Genomic DNA, 17,658 nt, shown 5'->3' on the forward strand with positions numbered 1-17,658 from the left:
ATGCATCTACACTATGGCGTACAGCAGCATAGATGGTGTCACGCCTATAAACATAACCCAGAAGTCATGCCTCTGACCTTCTAATCATTAGAGTGCTTGCTCTGCACTTACACCTTCTCCCACCCCACCTACCCCCCAAAACTAGCCAGAAGGATTTTTCTTTGGGTTTCTGTCTGAACTGCCTCTTGGTGGAAGCCATATGAATAATCATTAGCAGCCTCTGAGCATCCTGTCTCAGCAGGGGACAGCCATAATAGTCTGTGCAGAATGATGCAAAAATGAGTGTTCAGGGTACCCAGGATTGAGAGTCACCTTGTTACCTCCTGCCTCCAGTGAGAAGGAGTCTCGCCTCTGGTAGCTGGGTGTCAGTTCCCTAACACTGCTGGCCTGTCAGCCACTCAAACACACTCTGAGCTAGGGCAGTCCCACCTCTGACTTGCAGGTTAACAAAATGTGCACCCCAGTCCCCTTGAAATGTTCTTCTGTGGTATCCTGCCCTTGACGCTGGCTACTCATGGAAGTCCCAGATTCTCTGCTCCCAAAGGAACAATGTACCCCAGTTTACCTGCTTTACCTTAAATCTCAGCTCTTGTGTAACACACAGCACTGAACACTTCTATAAACCTTCTTTTGGTTTAGTATGAGAGAGTATAAATTCCACTAGAAAAGAGTGTGTGATGGAAACTAATGTTTACAATACAAAACAAAATCATAAAATTCAAACTAGAGTCTACATTTAATAGTTACCTTTTCTATCTAATAAAGTACTTTTTCCCCACATCGTTCAGTCTGTTGCAGAGCTGACTGGTTTCCCAGGAACCAGAATCCAATCTTTCACTGAACACTCCCTGCTCAACAATATGTCTCCTCAGCGAATGGATTCAGTGCATCTTTCTCCACCCTTTGATATAGTGAATCTGTCTTTTGTTTTTATTCACAGTCCGGTGATCCCCTGTCTGTTACACTGTTCCTTTTTACCGCCAAGTGATTTTGATTGATTGCAGTTGGCTTTGATAGTTTTCCAACTGTTCTGGGATGGGACAAAGGTAGACAGTTGAACCTTGCATTACATCACCAGCTAACCAGAGACGGGTGAGGACGACAACTGCTTGAATGGGCCATCACCAAAACACATGATTCTCTGGTGACAGACTTTTTTACTCCAGGACCATAAGGCATAGTTTTCAATACAGTTAGGTTATTCCTTAAATATTACCTGTGTACACATCTTGCAGTGAGTATTGATAAATTAAGAGCTTTTAGTACAGACCTCACATGCTACCCTTCATTAATAAATACTGTGAAAGTGGTATATTAGATGTAGTGAGTTTGTCAGGTCTGAGACAGTTGCTTGTAAAGAACAATGAACCTGTTGGCATCAATGGGCCTCAGTGTCATTGTGAGCATTCCAAGTATTTATATTATTGTAGTGCCTGGGTCCTGGTCTACGACTAGGGCTTTTCGTTGTGCTCAGTGCTGTACAAACTCAAAACACAAATATGATATCTGTCCCCAGGAGCTTACAATCGAACACCCACACCCCAAATTTAGTGTTGTGCCTCACCAGGGGGGTGCTGTGACAATTTACATTTGGCTTTTGAGAGTTTGACAGGAACTCGATTTGAAATATAAGCTGTGAAAAAGGTGGAAATCCATTTCACCAGTGTTGAGTTTTTTGGGGTGGGGGATGAGTGTTCTATATAATGTGAATCTGCTTATGGTCTTCCATACAGAAACTCCTCATCGTCAATACAAACTGGAGAATTGTGCCTTCTGGTTCTTGAGCAAAAATTGACATTTTGAGGTGACTGCCATTTTCTGAGGTTCCTATTTGATTACTGTAAATTAAGTGGTAGTGCAAGAAGTACACTCTGGTTATTCAGGAATGAAGGCACAATCTCTACCCCAGGAAGTTTACAATCTAAATCAGTTTTCTAACCTGTGGGGGAGACATCAGACTAGTCAATGACGGGCGGTGCCAAAAGCAGAGGATGTGATCAAGTAGGAGATGGAAGGTGCAGGACCCCATGTTGATGCAGCTTCCCCTGACTCACGGCAAGCATAGCGCTGCATAGCAAATAAAACTACTGGTGGCTCCTTGAAAATCTCTTTCCTGCCCTTCGTTGTGGGGCTGCTAATGTAGCTGGACATTGTAAAAGTCAAAAGTATAATAGGGCTGCGGGCCTCAGTGTGCCAGCCCAGGCTTCTCTCCTCAGTTTTGAGTGGCATGTCGATGGCTGTCCACCTCCAGCATCATGTCCCTTCTGATTAGGGAATGGGGAGAGGGGTTTGATTTTTACCCATGGGGGAGCAAGGGAGAGGAGACAGCACAATATAAGAAGGAAGAAAAATACACCAAGGTAACAAATGAGGAAATATGGAGAAACAGTGGCCTCTGCTGTCCTTTTCTGCAAAGTATGTTATTCCTTTTAGAGTCATATTTAACTTAAATCCCAGATACATCCTGGATGAGCATTGATATCAGAAATACAGAATAGTTAAAATGAAACTGTAAAATTAAAAAAAAATTATTATTCCTCATCTCTCTTGTTCCTGTGCTGCTTGGTGCCATACCTCTCATTTTGGGATTGTTGTTGCATGGTTTGTCCTTGGTGGCTGAGAGGTCCAAGATAATACTTTTCCAAGTAGAAGACCTTTATCATGAGGCAGCTTTCTGCAACTGCCATTATTGCTTGGCCACCAAATAATAGATGCAGATATATCCTGATGGTGGATACTAGTTGGGTGAAGTTGCCCCACTCTGCGTAGTTACATGTGGATTGGCTTAGAAAATGGGCTGGTTTACGTGCTTTTGTACTCCAGTCACCTGGCTTCTCACTCGGTAAGTTTTGGGGCTTCTTGTCTGGATTTTTAGTATATCCATTGATTTCTGTGTCTTGTTTAACAACAGGGTGCAGTCAAATTATTTTGTTCCTTTACCCTTCCATGGGGATTAAGAGTATCTTCCTTGCAACATGGGCAATTGCTGTCTTGCATTCATGTCTTAGAGTTTCTTCCCCTTGGCCAGAGGAAGCTCCTGTTGAGTGCTGCAAGATATTTGGTGGTGGTATTTAGCACTGTGTAAGAAATTTGAGTTTTATTATGGTCTCTCACTTCCTGTGCTGGGAACAGTTGTGGGATACATGGCATCTCTCCATGGTGACTCCTCCAACTAGTGATGTTCATAATAGTCCCAACCAATCCTTTGCTAGAACAGTGATAGCTGTGAAGCAGTCACAGGGTATTGATGTGGGCTGGGTGGTTCAGCAGGGCAGGAATGGGGGATTTTCAGGATTAAGATGAGGGGGATTTGAGACCATTTTTGGAGCAGGAGAAGATAATTTGTTCAATTAATCAGACACCTTGTAAAGTCAATTTGATGTTGCTTTATGATTTTTTTACCACTTGCAAGCAACCCATTCTTGTGCCATACCATTACTGTCTAGTGTACTGTGTTCTCTTCAATATAGCCAAGTCCATGGAAAGCTAACAGAAGTGAACATAAACCAGGCTCGCTTTCCTCCAGCCGTGACTCTGCCTTTACCAGTCCGGTGTCTGTAACCAAACCAGCGGTACTGGCGAGTGGCTCAGTTCTCACCTCTCCCAAAGAGGTAAGGGGTTGGGTTGGGGATAGAATTGGACCTTTTCCAACTAATGTTTCTTTCTATAATTTAAGTACCATGAGAGCTCTTCTATTCATATTATACAGCTCTGAACACTTGAAGAGTACTCAATCACTTGTATGGTCTTTGCATGTTGAGCTAAGTCCCCTTGTACGTTAATGGGAATGCTCTTGGAAGTCTGTCTGTCTTGATGTAGAGTGTGCTGCCGGCAGTTTTTGGCTAGGTCTGCTGTAATTTCATCACCATCATACAAGGTATGGTTGCGTTTACATTTTAAGAGCACCATGGGAACTAACTGGGCATGCCCAGAAACAATGTCCAGACCATCAGCTGCATTATCAGAGTGCAGACACTAGCCCTGCTATGTGAGAGCTGTGAACTGAAAGTTAATGCTGAGGGCTTCTCTACAGAATGCTTTAGGCCTTGTCCACACTGCCACTTTACAGCGCTGCAGCTTTCTCACTCAAGGGTATGAAAACCCCCCCGAGCGCTGCAAGTTTCAGCGCTGGGAAGTGGCACTGTAGACAGTGCACCAACACTGGGAACTGTTCCCCTCGTGGAGGTGGGTTTTTTTACAGTGCTAGGAGAACACACTCCCAGCTCTGGTGCCACAACTAGATGGCCACATTAAAGCGTAACATTGCTAGTGAAGACATACTCTTAGCCCACATGAGGGGGGGGTGTAAATTCTAGAGTGTTCGTGTCACACACTAACTAGATCATGTGGACCCTGCTGGTGCACACTAAAAGTTCCCCAACATGAATACATTTCAGAAGAGTTTAAAATGGGGGACTACATTAACACACACTAGGGAACTCTTAGAGCAATGTCATTGGAGGTTTTTAAGAGCATGTTAGACAATCACCTGTCAGGGATGGTCTAGATCAGGGGTGGGCAAACTTTTTGGCCTGAGGGCCACATCGGGGTTTCAAAACGGTATGCAGGGCCAGGTAGGGAAGGCTGTACCTCCCCAAACAGCCTGGCCCCCTCCCACTTCCCGCCCCCTGACTGCCCCCCCTCAGAACCTCTGAGCCATCCAAACTCCTCCTCCCCTCCTCCCCCCCACCCCCCAGCTTCTTGTCCACTGACTGCCCTGACCCCTATCCACCCCCTGTCCCCCGACAGGCCCCTCGGGATTCCCACACCTGTCCAACACCCCTATTCCCCATCCCCTGACTGCGTGCCCCCCCCGAACCCCCAACCCATCCAATACAACTGTCCTCTGACTGCCCCCTGGGACCCCCTGCCCCTTAACCAACCTCCCCACCCCCTTTACCATGCCACTCAGAGCAGCAGGACTGGCAGCCGTGCTGCCTGGCCAGAGCCTGCCACGCTGCCCGGGAGGAGCTCGTAGCCACGCTGCTCAGAGCGCTGGCAGCACGGTGAGCTGAGGCTGCAGGGGGGGGGGGACAGTGGCTGGGCGGGGGCTAGCCTCCCTGGCTGGGAGCTCAAGTGCAGGGAGGACGGTCCCACAGGCCGGATGTGGCCCGTGGGCCATAGTTTGCCCACCTCTGGTCTAGATAATACATCGTCCTGCCTTGAGTGCAGGGGACTGGACTAGAAGACCTCTTGAGGTCCCTTCCAGTCATATGATTCTATGATTCAGTGCTAGCAGGGTCTCCACAGGCTGGTTAGTGCATGGCACACTAGTGCACACCAGAATTTACACCATACAAGACCTGAATTCCATACCACTGTTTAAAATAGGGTGCTAGGTTGTCTTGTGTTCTTGCTCTTCCAGTTCACAGCTCTTTCCTAGCAATGCATGTGGTGAGCTCTGGGAACAGTTCAAAAGGTTTGGGATGTACAGATGTGTGTACTGCTCCTCTTCAGCTACTCTGGTGTTTGTCAGTGTTGATGGTGGAGAATGTACCCCAGTATTCATCTATAAGGTTGTTTTAATTTATAGATTAAGTGTCTGGAAAATTATTTGGACTTAACATTTACTAGAATTTCACCAGTCTATTCATGGTAGCCTCTTCTGCCCTTTACTTGTGTCGGTGATAGGACTCTAAAAGGGACTTGCTTTCCAAGTAGTTTACATCCAAAATGCTGGGTTTGGGCTAAAATTTACTTACAGACCCTAGTAAATAAGCATTTCCATTAATTTTAAACAATTTTACATTAAAACTTCCCCTGCACTGTTGGGAAGCAAAACACTATGGCTTTGTGTTAGTGTGTAAAAATCAGAAAATTAAGCTAGTCAATTTTATGTCCAAACTGAGTAAATTACCAAAGGTTAAACAGAAATTATGGAAAAGTTAAACAAGATTTCAAGAAATGACCTAAAAGGGATCTGATCTTTTAGAATGCCACCTTTCCATCCTCTGAAAATCTGCTCTCTTTAAGGTGTCAAGTTGGGTACCAAAGATTTACACACTCAAAATTGCTAGTCACTATTTGGCCATGATTTTCTATATCTTTAAATTTTCAGTTTAAATAATTTGGAATGGGGGAAGAAGTTAAACAAGTCATATCTTGATACTGTTCTTTAATTTTAATAAACAATGGTGATGTATTTACTCCACCAGAGGTGAATGCCCCCCTGCATATTCGGCAGAAGTGTTGCTATTACGAAACTGAGAATCTTTCACGTGTGAGGAGGCTGTCTCTCTTAATCTTTTTGTTTTGAGGTCAGAAGTATTCCTGGGAAGGTTTTGTCATCTTCGTGGATGTTGAAGTTGTATAGATTTTTATTCATTCTGAACTTTCACCATTTTTGAACCCCTACACCAGGGGTAGTCAGTTATTTCTTTGTCAATGTCCAAATTTCTTGGTCAAAGTCCAGACTCCAGAGAAACAAAATTGAGGTTTCCAAATGAGGAAATAGCCGACTAATAATGGGTATATAGATGAGTAGTTCTGTTTTTTTATGTAATAAAAAAACCCCATGGAAATAACAAAATTGCCAGTCATCTCCTTGACAACTTTGCTTTTATATTGTATTCTTTCCCCTCACCATACCTCTTTGTTGTTTTAGATTGTAAGCCCATTGGGGTAGGGACTTTGTTTTCCCTTATGTCTGTACAACACCTAGCACACTTTGGGCACTACTGGAACATAAATACATAATTCAGATAAGCTTCCGCCTTCAGGTAAGTAATATCAAAACAAAGTTAAATGCACTTGTTATCCAGTACAATAAGTACTGCATATAGCCTCTGTAATTTGTTGTCCTAGGCTGCTCTTGCTGTCAGTCTCTGGCCAGCAAGGATGTAGGGCAGGGGTGGGCAAACTTTTTGGCCCGAGGGCCACATCAGGGTTACAGAATGGTATGGAGGGATGGGTAGGGAAGGCTGTCTCTCCCCAAACAGCCTGGCCTCCACCCCTTATCCGCCACCTGACTGCCCCCCTCAGAACCCTGACCCACCCAACCCCCCCTGCTCCTTGTCCTCTGACCGCCCCCCTGGGACCCAACACCCTATCCAACCCCCCTGTTCCCTGTCCCCTGACTGCCCCAACCCCTATCCACACCCCCACCCCCTGACAGGCCCACTGGGACCCCTGACCCATCCATCCCTCCCTCCCCCACTCCTTGTCCCTGACCACCCCCTTCCAGGACCCGCATCCCTGACTGCCCTCCCCCCTTACCCGTACCAGGCCACTCAGAGCAGGAGTTAGGCTTTTTTGAAAGCCTGGGAGGTGGGTGGGTGCAAGCCGTGCTGCCTGCGCGGCGGCATGTCTGTGGGGGAGTAAAATAGCGGGAGGAGGGGCCGGAGGCGAGACTCCCCGGCTGGGAGCTCAGATGCTGGGCAGGATGGTCCCGTGGGCCATAGTTTGCCCACCCCTGATGTAGGGTATTAACCTGACAAGAGAGAGAGCCTGTAATTCAGTCTTTCTACAGAGACCAGTAATACTTAAAAGCTATGAAAGTTCCACTCTTAGTTGAACTTCCACCAGCCTTGTCTGAGTGGTTAGTAGATTTTAATAGAAGAAACTCGTTTGAAAGTCGCTCCATCCTGTGTTCCCATAACGTCAGTAGCTATATCCAGTTAAACTGGAAATGATTTAAGTTTGTCCAAGCTACAACTGAGCATTTGCAGCTGTAATGCCTAGACTTTCATTTCACCTGCTTCTTTGTCAAACAATGTTTTTAAATCTTAGACTAAACACAGGCCTGGGACCCATGAATTTTAATCTAACCTCTGCCACTGACCTGGGAAAAGTAATTTAACCTCTGCCTCTTTCTCTATCTGTCTAATGGCGATAATAACTACCTTACAGAGGTGTTGAAGGGTGATCAGTTAGCATTTGTAAAATGTTCTGAAAATGAGAAGCTGTGTGAAAGTAGAACACTGACATTACCATAGAGTCCTGGGAATTAGCGAGAGAAGTCCTCCGAGATGTCCCTGAGGATTAGTGTAAGATTCTTCCCTATAAGTGCACTTTTAGTGCTTTATGCAGTCTGCTTTTAAAAACCTAAGGGATGGCTCTTCCACTGTTTTCCCCTAGGAGAATATGCTACAATCTTATAGGCAAAGTACTGAAAATGAACTTGTCATTGTTAAAACTCATTACTTCAGCATATCAGGCCTCACTCTTTCATATGAGATCTCTGGGTTCAGATACCGCCAGGTGTTAAATACTGGGACCCACACACCTGTCTTTCCTTTCTGACTTAGAAGAGGCAGTGTAGGAAGAATGATTGTAAAATAAATCAATCAATAAGCAGTGTGCACTTATTTTGGTTTTATTATAAATCTGTTGAAAGGTTTGTGTAGTCAAAGTTAAGGTGGAGAATTTGAGAAACTGGTTATAGCTGCTTTGCTTATCCCTTAAAATTTGTAAAATTGAGCTCTTGGTATGTTGGCATTTCTGTACCGGTGTCTTTGAAAAGGGCTGCTCTAGCATGGAGCTTAAAAGTTTTATTGGCTGTCCATGTTAAATGGGTATTCCAGTCAACTAGAAATGTCAAATGTTCTTAGTCTGTCTCTTCTATTCAATCAGTTATAGTCTGTCACGTGGACAGTCACACTAATTACCACGCTGAGAATTTTAAATACTACTCTGGATTTCATTTTATCCTGACAGTCACTCAGACGAACTTTGGAAGTTTCACAATCACCTGTTTGCTCCTCTCAGTGGTGTACTAGATGTTGTCTGGAATAACTGCCTGGTGAATGTTACTGTATGATGCCAGGGTTTATAGCATACATTTCTCCAGGAGAGGTTCCTTTCATCTTCGCATTACATGTAATTTAGGAATAAGGAATCCAAGCAGCTGAATATTTTGAGATCCATTTTCTTTGCCTTTTTTTCTGCTCAGAGGGATTGTATGCTGTACTGTAAGCATATTTTGCAAAGTAGTTTTCTTTGGCGTCCTAAGGATTGTCTGTAGGCAACACTTCAGCTGCAAGAAAAACATCTAAAATGGTGCTGCAAGGCTCTTTCAATTCCTGCAATGAGGAACTATTTAAATATGCACCTGTTCGGTTCTCTTACATGCTTTGATTTCTCTTTCCCTCCTTTCACAATTTATGTGAAGGAAAGGGATTGTTTTGTGTACAAGATGTTATTGTGACCTCTCCTTTCAGTGGAGAGTCAAGACTAATGAGAATAGGATTCCTGTCTTCTGCAAGGACCACCAGACATGAATACCACAGACAAATACTCCAGGCAGAGGGGAAGTCAGGAGGCTAGAACCCCAATTTATTTTGATTGTAAATCCCACCTATAAAAATGAAACAGGTTAACTACATTGAAAGCTAGCTGCCATACTATTAGATACCACCACATGTCATAAATACTGCTGAAGACCACGGGAGATCAGTTTTGTTTAATTTAATTGGATAGACTTTTTATTTGGCATGGAAAACAGGAGTTGGTGGAATGATTTTGCTAATAGGCAGGAATCAGCAGTATATTCCTGCATCATTCCAAGAGCAGAGATGGAATTAACTGAATGGGGAGCCTGTGAGGTAGCTCACATTACCAGGAAGCATATTATGTGAGGAGCAGAACAAGCATGTTAAATTCATGACTGTCTAAGTTAATGGAGATGAAGAAACAGTTGCAACAGCAGAAGAAAGTAAGAATTGGTTGGAGACATTCGTTCCAGGTTGGTGAGGAGAAAGGGCGTGGATTTGGAACAGTGCAGCCAAGTTCTCTGGTAGAAATCTGAACTGAGTACTCGTAGGAAATTGCCAGTCAGCTCAGGAGATAAAGTACTAAAAGGTGTGGACAAAAACCCTGAACAGGGCTCAGACCCAGCTTTTCTTCAATTGGTATTTGGTAAGTTCTCTAATGTGTTCCACCTTACTTCTCCAGAGTCCTTCCAGCACCACCCCTCCCATTGAGATCAGTTCTTCACGTTTGACTAAGCTGATGCGTCGCACCGCCGATAAGAAAAGTGAATTCCTGAAGGCATTGAAAGATGACAGGAATGGAGAGATCACAGAGAACAGAGAATGTGACAAGTTGGAGGATGTAAGAGGACTGCCCACTTCTCTTTCCTGGGAATTGTGTATTTTAAGGGACTTCAAATAGAAACTATACCAGTGTGTAAAAAAAATAAAATAAAATTTGGGGCCTCATATTTACACAGCGATAACATGGCTGCCAAGTAGCCACATGGCAGTTGGGAGTAGAACTTATCCTTCTCTTGACTGAGAAATGTAGGCTTCTGGTACTGGAACTAAGGAGATTCCTGACTGTCAGAAGTAGCTTAAATCCTGCTTCCTGAGCAGTAGCCACAAGAGAGAGAATTGCAAATAGCTTCCATTCTAGGCTGCTGCTATGTGCCGGAGTACATTCCTGCCAACTATCTGTTTTAAAATGCCCTTTTATTTTTGATCTGTGTTTTAAAATGTTTTAACATTTTTCCCTAGGAAAACTCCTCTCCAGAATGGGGTCAGAGAAGTAACTGTTGTTGTAGATCCTAAACAAAAATATTCTGAGCTCTCATGTTGCCTCTGCTAGATCATCTGTAGCTGTTAATTAATGAGCACTTGTTCTCATATCTGTGCTGCCATGTCAGTACAGATGGTGCGCGATGGGAAACAAAGAAAAGCCATAACCTAAAGCAGTGCTCTTCGCTTTGCCACTTTGGCAAAAAACCTTTAATGTGAGAGCTACATCAACTAGTAAATTAACACAGTGCTTATTACTCCTTAATGATGTAATGTTACGGAGCCACTCATGCAACTAAAACGAAGTCTACTTGTACAATAAAACGATACTCTTTTTATAAAATAATAACGAGGAAAATATATGGAATTAAAAAGGCATCTATGCAAGTAAACTTAAAGAGCAGAATAATGGAAAACTTACTTTAAAAACTGGATGAGTGAAAGTGTTCCTGTTCCTCCTTGACTTTGTTCATGCCCTATTTGTAATCTGTCATCGCAGTCCTAGTAAGGCAGTCCAAATGTTGGTTGGTCAGTTTGTTCCTTTGTTTTCTTTTCATCCCTCTGGCTGGGGGGTGAGGGTTCTAGGGTGGAGCTGGGGATGAGGGGTTTGGGGTGTGGGAGGGGCTCAGGGCTGGGGCAGAGGGTTGGGATGAGGGCTGCGGAGTTCAGGGTGCAGGAGGGGGCTCAAGGCTAGGGCAGAGGGTTGGGATGTGTGTGGTGGGGGTCAGGGCTCTAGCTGGCAGTGTGGGCTCTGGGGTGGGGCTGGGGATGAGGAGTTTGGGGTGCAGGCAGGCTGCTCTGGGGCTGGGGCGAGAGGAATCCTTTCCCTCCTCCCCCCACCCTTTCCCTGCTGGCAGCAGCTAGCTCTGGGGAAGATCTCTCCCCCTGCCAGCAGGCAGCACCGAGCTCTGGGGAAGGGGCCCCTCTTTCCCCCCCTGCCAGCAGGCAGCACGGAGCTCTGGGGCCGGGAGAGAGGCCCACAGCAGCCCTGCAAGCCCCAACTTGCTCCCCGTCCACCCCCTACCTCTCTCCTTTCCAGGTCCCTGCTGTGCGGTCCTTTAGAGCTGCTGCATGGCTATTTATAGCCTGCTGTGTGACCACGCAGCTTAGAGGGAACTTAGCAAGTCACGCTTAGGGTAGATGGGAGCCGCCACCGGCTCGTGGACCTTGCAATGAAGAAAACTGACCTAAAGAAATGCAGGAGGACAATTAAAATATATGGCAAAGGGAAAAGGGCAATGTTTGGTAAGAATTGGCAGGATTCTCAGAGGGCTTTCTAAAGAATGGGAAGGAACAATATTTTAGAAGAATGTTTACTCTTTAAATATCATTGCAGGACTGAAATTTCCATTTATGTAGCTTAGTTCTGGTAGCATAGTTAAAAACACTGCAACTTCCGTTTACATTCTGCTCAACAAACTGAAAGTTGAGAAAATCTACACTGGACCCAGGGTAGTTTAAATGAATTTGGCCCTGATGAAAGTGCAGGCTTGACAGACCTGGCATATTGAACTGTCTCTGCACAACCAGTAGGATGGTGCCTTGCTCTACCAGTGTTTGGCCTGATGTAGGAGGACACCTCCACGGGTCAGAGTGCAGTCTCCATGGCTCGTATAGTCTTTGGCATCTCTGAATCCATAATGGTGGTATTGTGGTGTGGACGTTTGTCCCTTAAAAATTAAACTGCAGCCCACCGAACTCATTTTGCACCTCTCACCTCACCAATGTCTGATGGCAACTGCTTTCTGTTATTACCAACTCATGCTCTGAAGCATTGACTTATGGTGAAGGGTTTTATTCTCTCTGGAGTCATCCACTCAAGAACACTAGCTTCAAGACTTGAACTGTGATGTACGCATGAAGGATCAGTGTCTCAGTGATGTGATTTGACTTCCATTTTTCCTTTAGATGGAGGGCAGCAGCACACCAGAACCAAAGGAAAACTGGGAAGAGAATTGCCATCAGAATGGCCTTTCTCTCCCTTTGATGGAGGAAGGGGAGAACCTGTCGCATTCACTGGAAGCAGAACACAGGTGAGGTGACAGCAGAACGTGGGCTGAAGGTGTCTCACAAATCATTTTGTCACGTTGTGTGAGGAAAAGACAGGTGCTTAGATTCTCTTCTCCAGAAAATAATAATCTTGCATATGCTAAGCTGCAGGTGTGTGACTTCCTTACAGCACCGGGGCTGGCAGAAAGTGTAGCAGAAAGTAAAATGCCGGAGTGAAATTCTGGCCTCGTTGAAGTCAATGTGGCCAAGATTTCACCCAAGTTCTGTAATTAACCTTCTAGCGCTCTTCTAGCTTTGCATCCATAAATCATTTATGCTGCCTGGCTTAGGTGTTTCCCACACCAGGTGGCCAGGCAGAATCTCAAGTGCTGTTCTGCTTGATCTGCAAAAGGGATTTCCAGATGTGGTGGTGCAGAAGTTGGTAACACATCACCACATCTCTCCTCCCAACTCTTCTTGGAATGCTTCTGTGCTTTGTCAGTATGCTGATTTGATAAGAAATTGCCCCAAATCCTATAAAGCTATGAGAAGTGGGAAGAAATACTTGCATGCATATCTAAATATGCATTCTGGCTGTGTGAGCAAGAGGAGTGTGATCTAGCTGTTTAATTAGGGCACTAAGAATAAGGAAATCCTGAGTTCTAGTGTTTTCTCGGCTGCCATGCGTACTTTCTGTGTGTACCTGGGTAAATCACTAGCCTTCTTTCTCACCTTCCTTATCTGTCTAAATGCAAAGTATTTTATTTATATTTCCTGGAGGGATCGTAGCAGTTCAGTAGAAAAATCTCTCACTTTATCGTGCACCTGGTAAAATTTGACTTTTTTCCATTTGCTTTTTTGTTTCTTTTTAACCCCTTGCCCCCTTTTTTCGTGAATCAGGTTACTGAAAGAAATGGGATGGCAGGAATATCCTGAAAATGATGAGAACTACCTTCCCCTCACTGAGGATGAGCTCAAAGAGTTCCAAGTTAAATCAGAAGAGGTATATTACAGCTCTTGCCATAATGATGGCGCTTCTTCCTCACCTATTTCACACACATCTTAGACTGTTATTCTAAATTACAAAGAACTAAATAAAACTTGTGTATTGATTTAAAGTGATTGTCTAGTGGGGAAAATTTACCAACATATTGTCCCCACTAGAAATATATACTGACAAACATCTGTATTGTCACTGGCTCTTCTCTTCACAATTTAGCCTTTTTTATCTATTTATCTATCTTCCTTGTAGCTAAGAAGAAATGGATTTGGGAAGAATGGATTTCTGCAGGGCCGCAGCTCCAGCTTGTTCTCCCACTGGAGAAGCACTTTTCAGACAGAGTTGGAGGACTCAGACACAGAAACTAGTAGCAGTGAAACGTCAGATGACGATGCCTGAAAGTGGGCACAAAACATTTAAAAAAATAAATAAATAAAACCAACCCAATAAACTCAGTTCATAGTTCAACGTGTGTTCGGGGTTGTATAAACTAAACAGAGTTTATTCTGTCTCCAGTCTGTTCAGTTTTTCTTTTGTTGTTGAATACTTCATGCACAAGGGAAATAATTGTATCCCAAAGAAGAGAGAAATTGGCTTGTTTAGCTTTTTCTTTTGGTTTTGCCCTTCTGCTTCATAGAAGTTTGTGCAGCTAGCAGATTTGTGATGAGAATCCCTCGTCAGGCAATGCACAAGTTCAGTCTTGTAAGCAGGATACAGGTGACTGATCTTTGCAACAACAAGCTTCTAATAATGCCGCCTGCATTACATAATGTTGCGCGGTAACAATGTGCTAAAACAATCATTGTCAATGACAAAATGGCTATTGAAGTTCTAATTGTGTTAAATTAATGCTAATAACATGAATTTTTTATTTTTTTTTTTTTTTTTGCGGCTCGGGGAGCTTCATCACTTAACCAGGCGTTTGTGGTTTTCTTTTATGGGTACAGCTGTAAAATATTTGGACATAGGAATTGTTTGTGTTCTTCTTCTTGCAGCCTTGATATTCAGGGTGGATTGTAAAATATAAATTTTTTGTGAGATTTCAAAGATTAAGATTATTTTGATAACATTATTTACAGATTTAAAAAAGTGACTATCACATTGAGTCTGTATGAGGGGAAAAAACTACTGCATCAAAAAATAACTAACTTGGAATAAATATTTTGCATCAGTTTGCCAATTCTAGTCGTCTTTCTTACAGAAGGAAATCTTTCCTCAAATGAATATGGAACTATGGGGTTTTAATAGCACCAGGGAATAAACTTTGTTTCACACCCTCCACCCCACCCCCCAGTTTATTGCCACTGTGAAAACATTGTTTTCTGTGGTGCTCATAATCCAATAGCTAACCTACTTCTTTTTTAAAAGGGACAGTAGTGAGGTCATAGTTAGCCCTTATCTGTTTTGAAACGCATGTAAAGAGAAAGATCCAATTTAATTTTTACTACAGTATCAAAAGCAGTTTGCTTTCCTCACCCTCTCCCCCATCCTCCACTTCAGACCACATAGACAGTGAAGCTAGACTGGTCATTTTTCTCTTCCAGTTTCTCATGCTGTAGTGCGGTGATGCTGTTTGTTTTCAATCCAGATGAAGCTCTTTTAATTGAAATATTTTTTAAAAAAATTATGAAAACATTTCTATTAGATTAAACACAAATTTTACAATCAATCTGTTCATGGTCTAAACTCTTTGAGCGTCCCTTTTAAGTTCAGCTTGTATGCTGGTAACTTTGCAAACCATCAGCCGGAATGTTAACTTGTTAAATGTGGTTGCAGATCAGTTAGATGAAGCTGTATGCTAGAGGTGAAATTCTAGACCCATTGAAATCAATGATAGAACTCCCTTTGACTTCAGTGGGGCCCAGATGTCACCTTAGGTTTTTAATACATCCCACTAAAACAGCTTCTGGTCAGACTGAAAATGGTAAAAGGTTAATACATTTAGCAATGCATTGGTAGGTCTTTTAATTCACTTTTAATAGCTACTTAGAACCCAGATAACATTTTCAAATGTATCCTAAATTGCATTGATTTTCATATTTTGGGCCTCAGTGGGTTCACATTGTTGCTTTGAAACTGTAACAGTAAAATGATCTAATTTAATAAGAGGAGGGCTAAAGAAAACATTTTTACCCCTATTATCTAAGCATCAGTCTTGTAGGGTCCATCTGACTCTGCTTTCTGAAACAAAGTGGAAGTCTTTAAATCACTATCAAATCGACCAGTTCCTTTTGGTGTGATTTGAGAGCTGCATTCCTACATGAAAGCTTGTACCAGTTTAACTTGAGGTGTGATTTTTTTCACATTTTATTAAACTGACACGAAAGATTGTGTAGGACCTTATTTTGGCTTACAGCAGGCTTATTTAAGTCTATTAGGAACAGGTTAAAGCGAAGAAGCAACAGGTTCTTCAAGGAGTTGTCCCTGTGGGAGCTCCACTTTTGGTGTCTTGGTGCCCTGCGCTTCTAGTCGGAGAATTGTAGTAGCAGTGCCCCGGTTGGCTGCGCATGCGCGGCAGCTGTCTCACGCGGCTCCGAGCAGCTACCCCCCGCACGCAGCCACCCATTACCCAGTTCCTTCTCTACCGCCCTTGGTTTCAGTCGGAACGAGAGCAGCACCCTTATCTACTCTCATATTCCTTTAATCTCTGCCATTGTCTCAGCTTATTTTCTTTGTTGTTTATCTCTCCACTTATTTTGTTTTGTTTTCACATTTAAAAAAAAAATCCCTTTTTTTTTTTTCCTCCCCGCCTTAGCGGGCGGTTGCTGAAGAGGAGTTAGCCTGGGACTATTCCCATTCTTTATTTAACTAGCCTCTAGGGCAGGGGTTCTCAAACTTTTGTACTGGTGACACCTTTCATATAACAAGCCTCTGAGTGCAATGACCCCCCCCCCTTATAAATTAAAATAACTTTTTAATATATTTAACACCGTTATAAATGCTGGAGGCAAAGCGGGGTTTGGGCTGGAGGCTGACAGCTCACGACCTCTATTTAATAAACTTGTGTCCCCCTGAGGGGTCCCGACCAGTGGTGAGCTGGAGGCGGTTCACACCGGTTCACTGGAACGGTTGGTTAAATTTAGAAGCCCTTTTAATGGGACAACCGGTTCGAAAAGGGCTTCTAAATTTAACAACTGGCCAAAAGTGGCGCCTTAGGCACTGATTCTGTGAGTGCTCCGGGGCTGGAGCACCCACAGGGAAAATTTGGTGAGTGCAGAGCAGCTCCCTGCCCAGCCCCAGCTCACTTCTGCTCCACTTCCTCCCCAAACGTGCTGCCCTGCTCTGCTTCTCCACCCCCCTGCCCTCCACCCCGGTTTCCCATGAATCAGCTGGGCCTGAGTGTGAAACCGCTGCCTGCTTTTCAGCCCTCCCCCGGCTTCCTGCGCAAACAGCTGATTGGCAGGAAGCAGGGCGGGGCTGGAAAAGCAGAGCGGGGCAGAGGTGAGCTGGGGCCAGGCACGGGGCAGGGAGCTGCTGGTGGGTGCTGTGCACCTCTCAAATTTTCCCTGTGGGTGCTCCAGCCCCGGAGCACCCACTGAGTCGGTGCCTAAGGCGCCACTCCCTGCTCCCCCCCCAGCTATGCTACCTCACTCCTAGGAGCCAGAGGGGCCTGCTGGATGCTTCCTGGGAGCTGCCCCAGGTAAGCACCGCTGGGACTCCCCACCTTGCCCCGCCCAGCAGGTCCCTCTGGCTCTTAGGGGTGGGGCAGGGTGGGCACCCACTACGGTGGCCCACGAGACCCTCCTGCCCGATTCTGGGGGCAGTCGGGACAGGGAAGGGGGTGGATGGGGCAGGGGTCCTGGGAGGGTGCGTCAAAGAACGCGGGGGATTGGATGGGGCAGGAGTCCCGGGGGGTGGACCATGACCCCTCATGGGCTGAGGAGGGAACTGGTTGTTAAGATTTTGGCAGCTCATCACTGGTCCCGACCCCCAGTTTGAGAGCCCCTGCTCTAGGACATGCCTGACTCTCCAGGTTTCAAGCGCTGTCTGAACCTGCAGACTCTCAATACAAGTGACAGATGGCCACTTGCAGGGTGTCTGTTGTCTGGGGGAGACACTTTACTCATTGCTTCCACTTCAGGAACTTTGCTCTTTGGTACCGATAGCACCCTGGCCAGGTCAGGGCCAAGCTTTATCGCTGCACCGGCTGGCTCGGCCCCTCCTCTCTCTAGTGATGAAGAGGAGGAAGTGGAGACA

The 17,658-nt window shown here is 44.7% G+C and overlaps 1 protein-coding gene across 13 annotated transcripts in view; it reads left to right on the plus strand.

Moving 5' to 3' along the window:
- The window catches only part of GPBP1L1 (GC-rich promoter binding protein 1 like 1), a 51,516-nt gene extending 36,875 nt beyond the window's left edge, over positions 1–14,641 (plus strand). For 7 of the 13 annotated variants that reach the window (XM_037906311.2, XM_043521134.1, XM_037906309.2 and 4 more), the window contains 5 exons: positions 3,471–3,611; positions 9,892–10,050; positions 12,381–12,505; positions 13,362–13,464; positions 13,714–14,641. In XM_037906311.2, the coding sequence (XP_037762239.1) occupies positions 3,471–3,611; positions 9,892–10,050; positions 12,381–12,505; positions 13,362–13,464; positions 13,714–13,860 (675 nt within the window). In that variant the 3' untranslated portion in view covers positions 13,861–14,641. The remainder of the gene's footprint in view (positions 1–3,470; positions 3,612–9,891; positions 10,051–12,380; positions 12,506–13,361; positions 13,465–13,713) is intronic. The other 6 variants (XM_043521139.1, XM_043521141.1, XM_043521140.1 and 3 more) reach the window with 1 other exon arrangement.
- Positions 14,642–17,658: the final 3,017 nt, after the last annotated feature.

The sequence above is a fragment of the Chelonia mydas genome, chromosome 8 (genome assembly GCF_015237465.2).
Source record: "Chelonia mydas isolate rCheMyd1 chromosome 8, rCheMyd1.pri.v2, whole genome shotgun sequence".
Classification (NCBI taxonomy): domain Eukaryota; kingdom Metazoa; phylum Chordata; order Testudines; family Cheloniidae; genus Chelonia; species Chelonia mydas.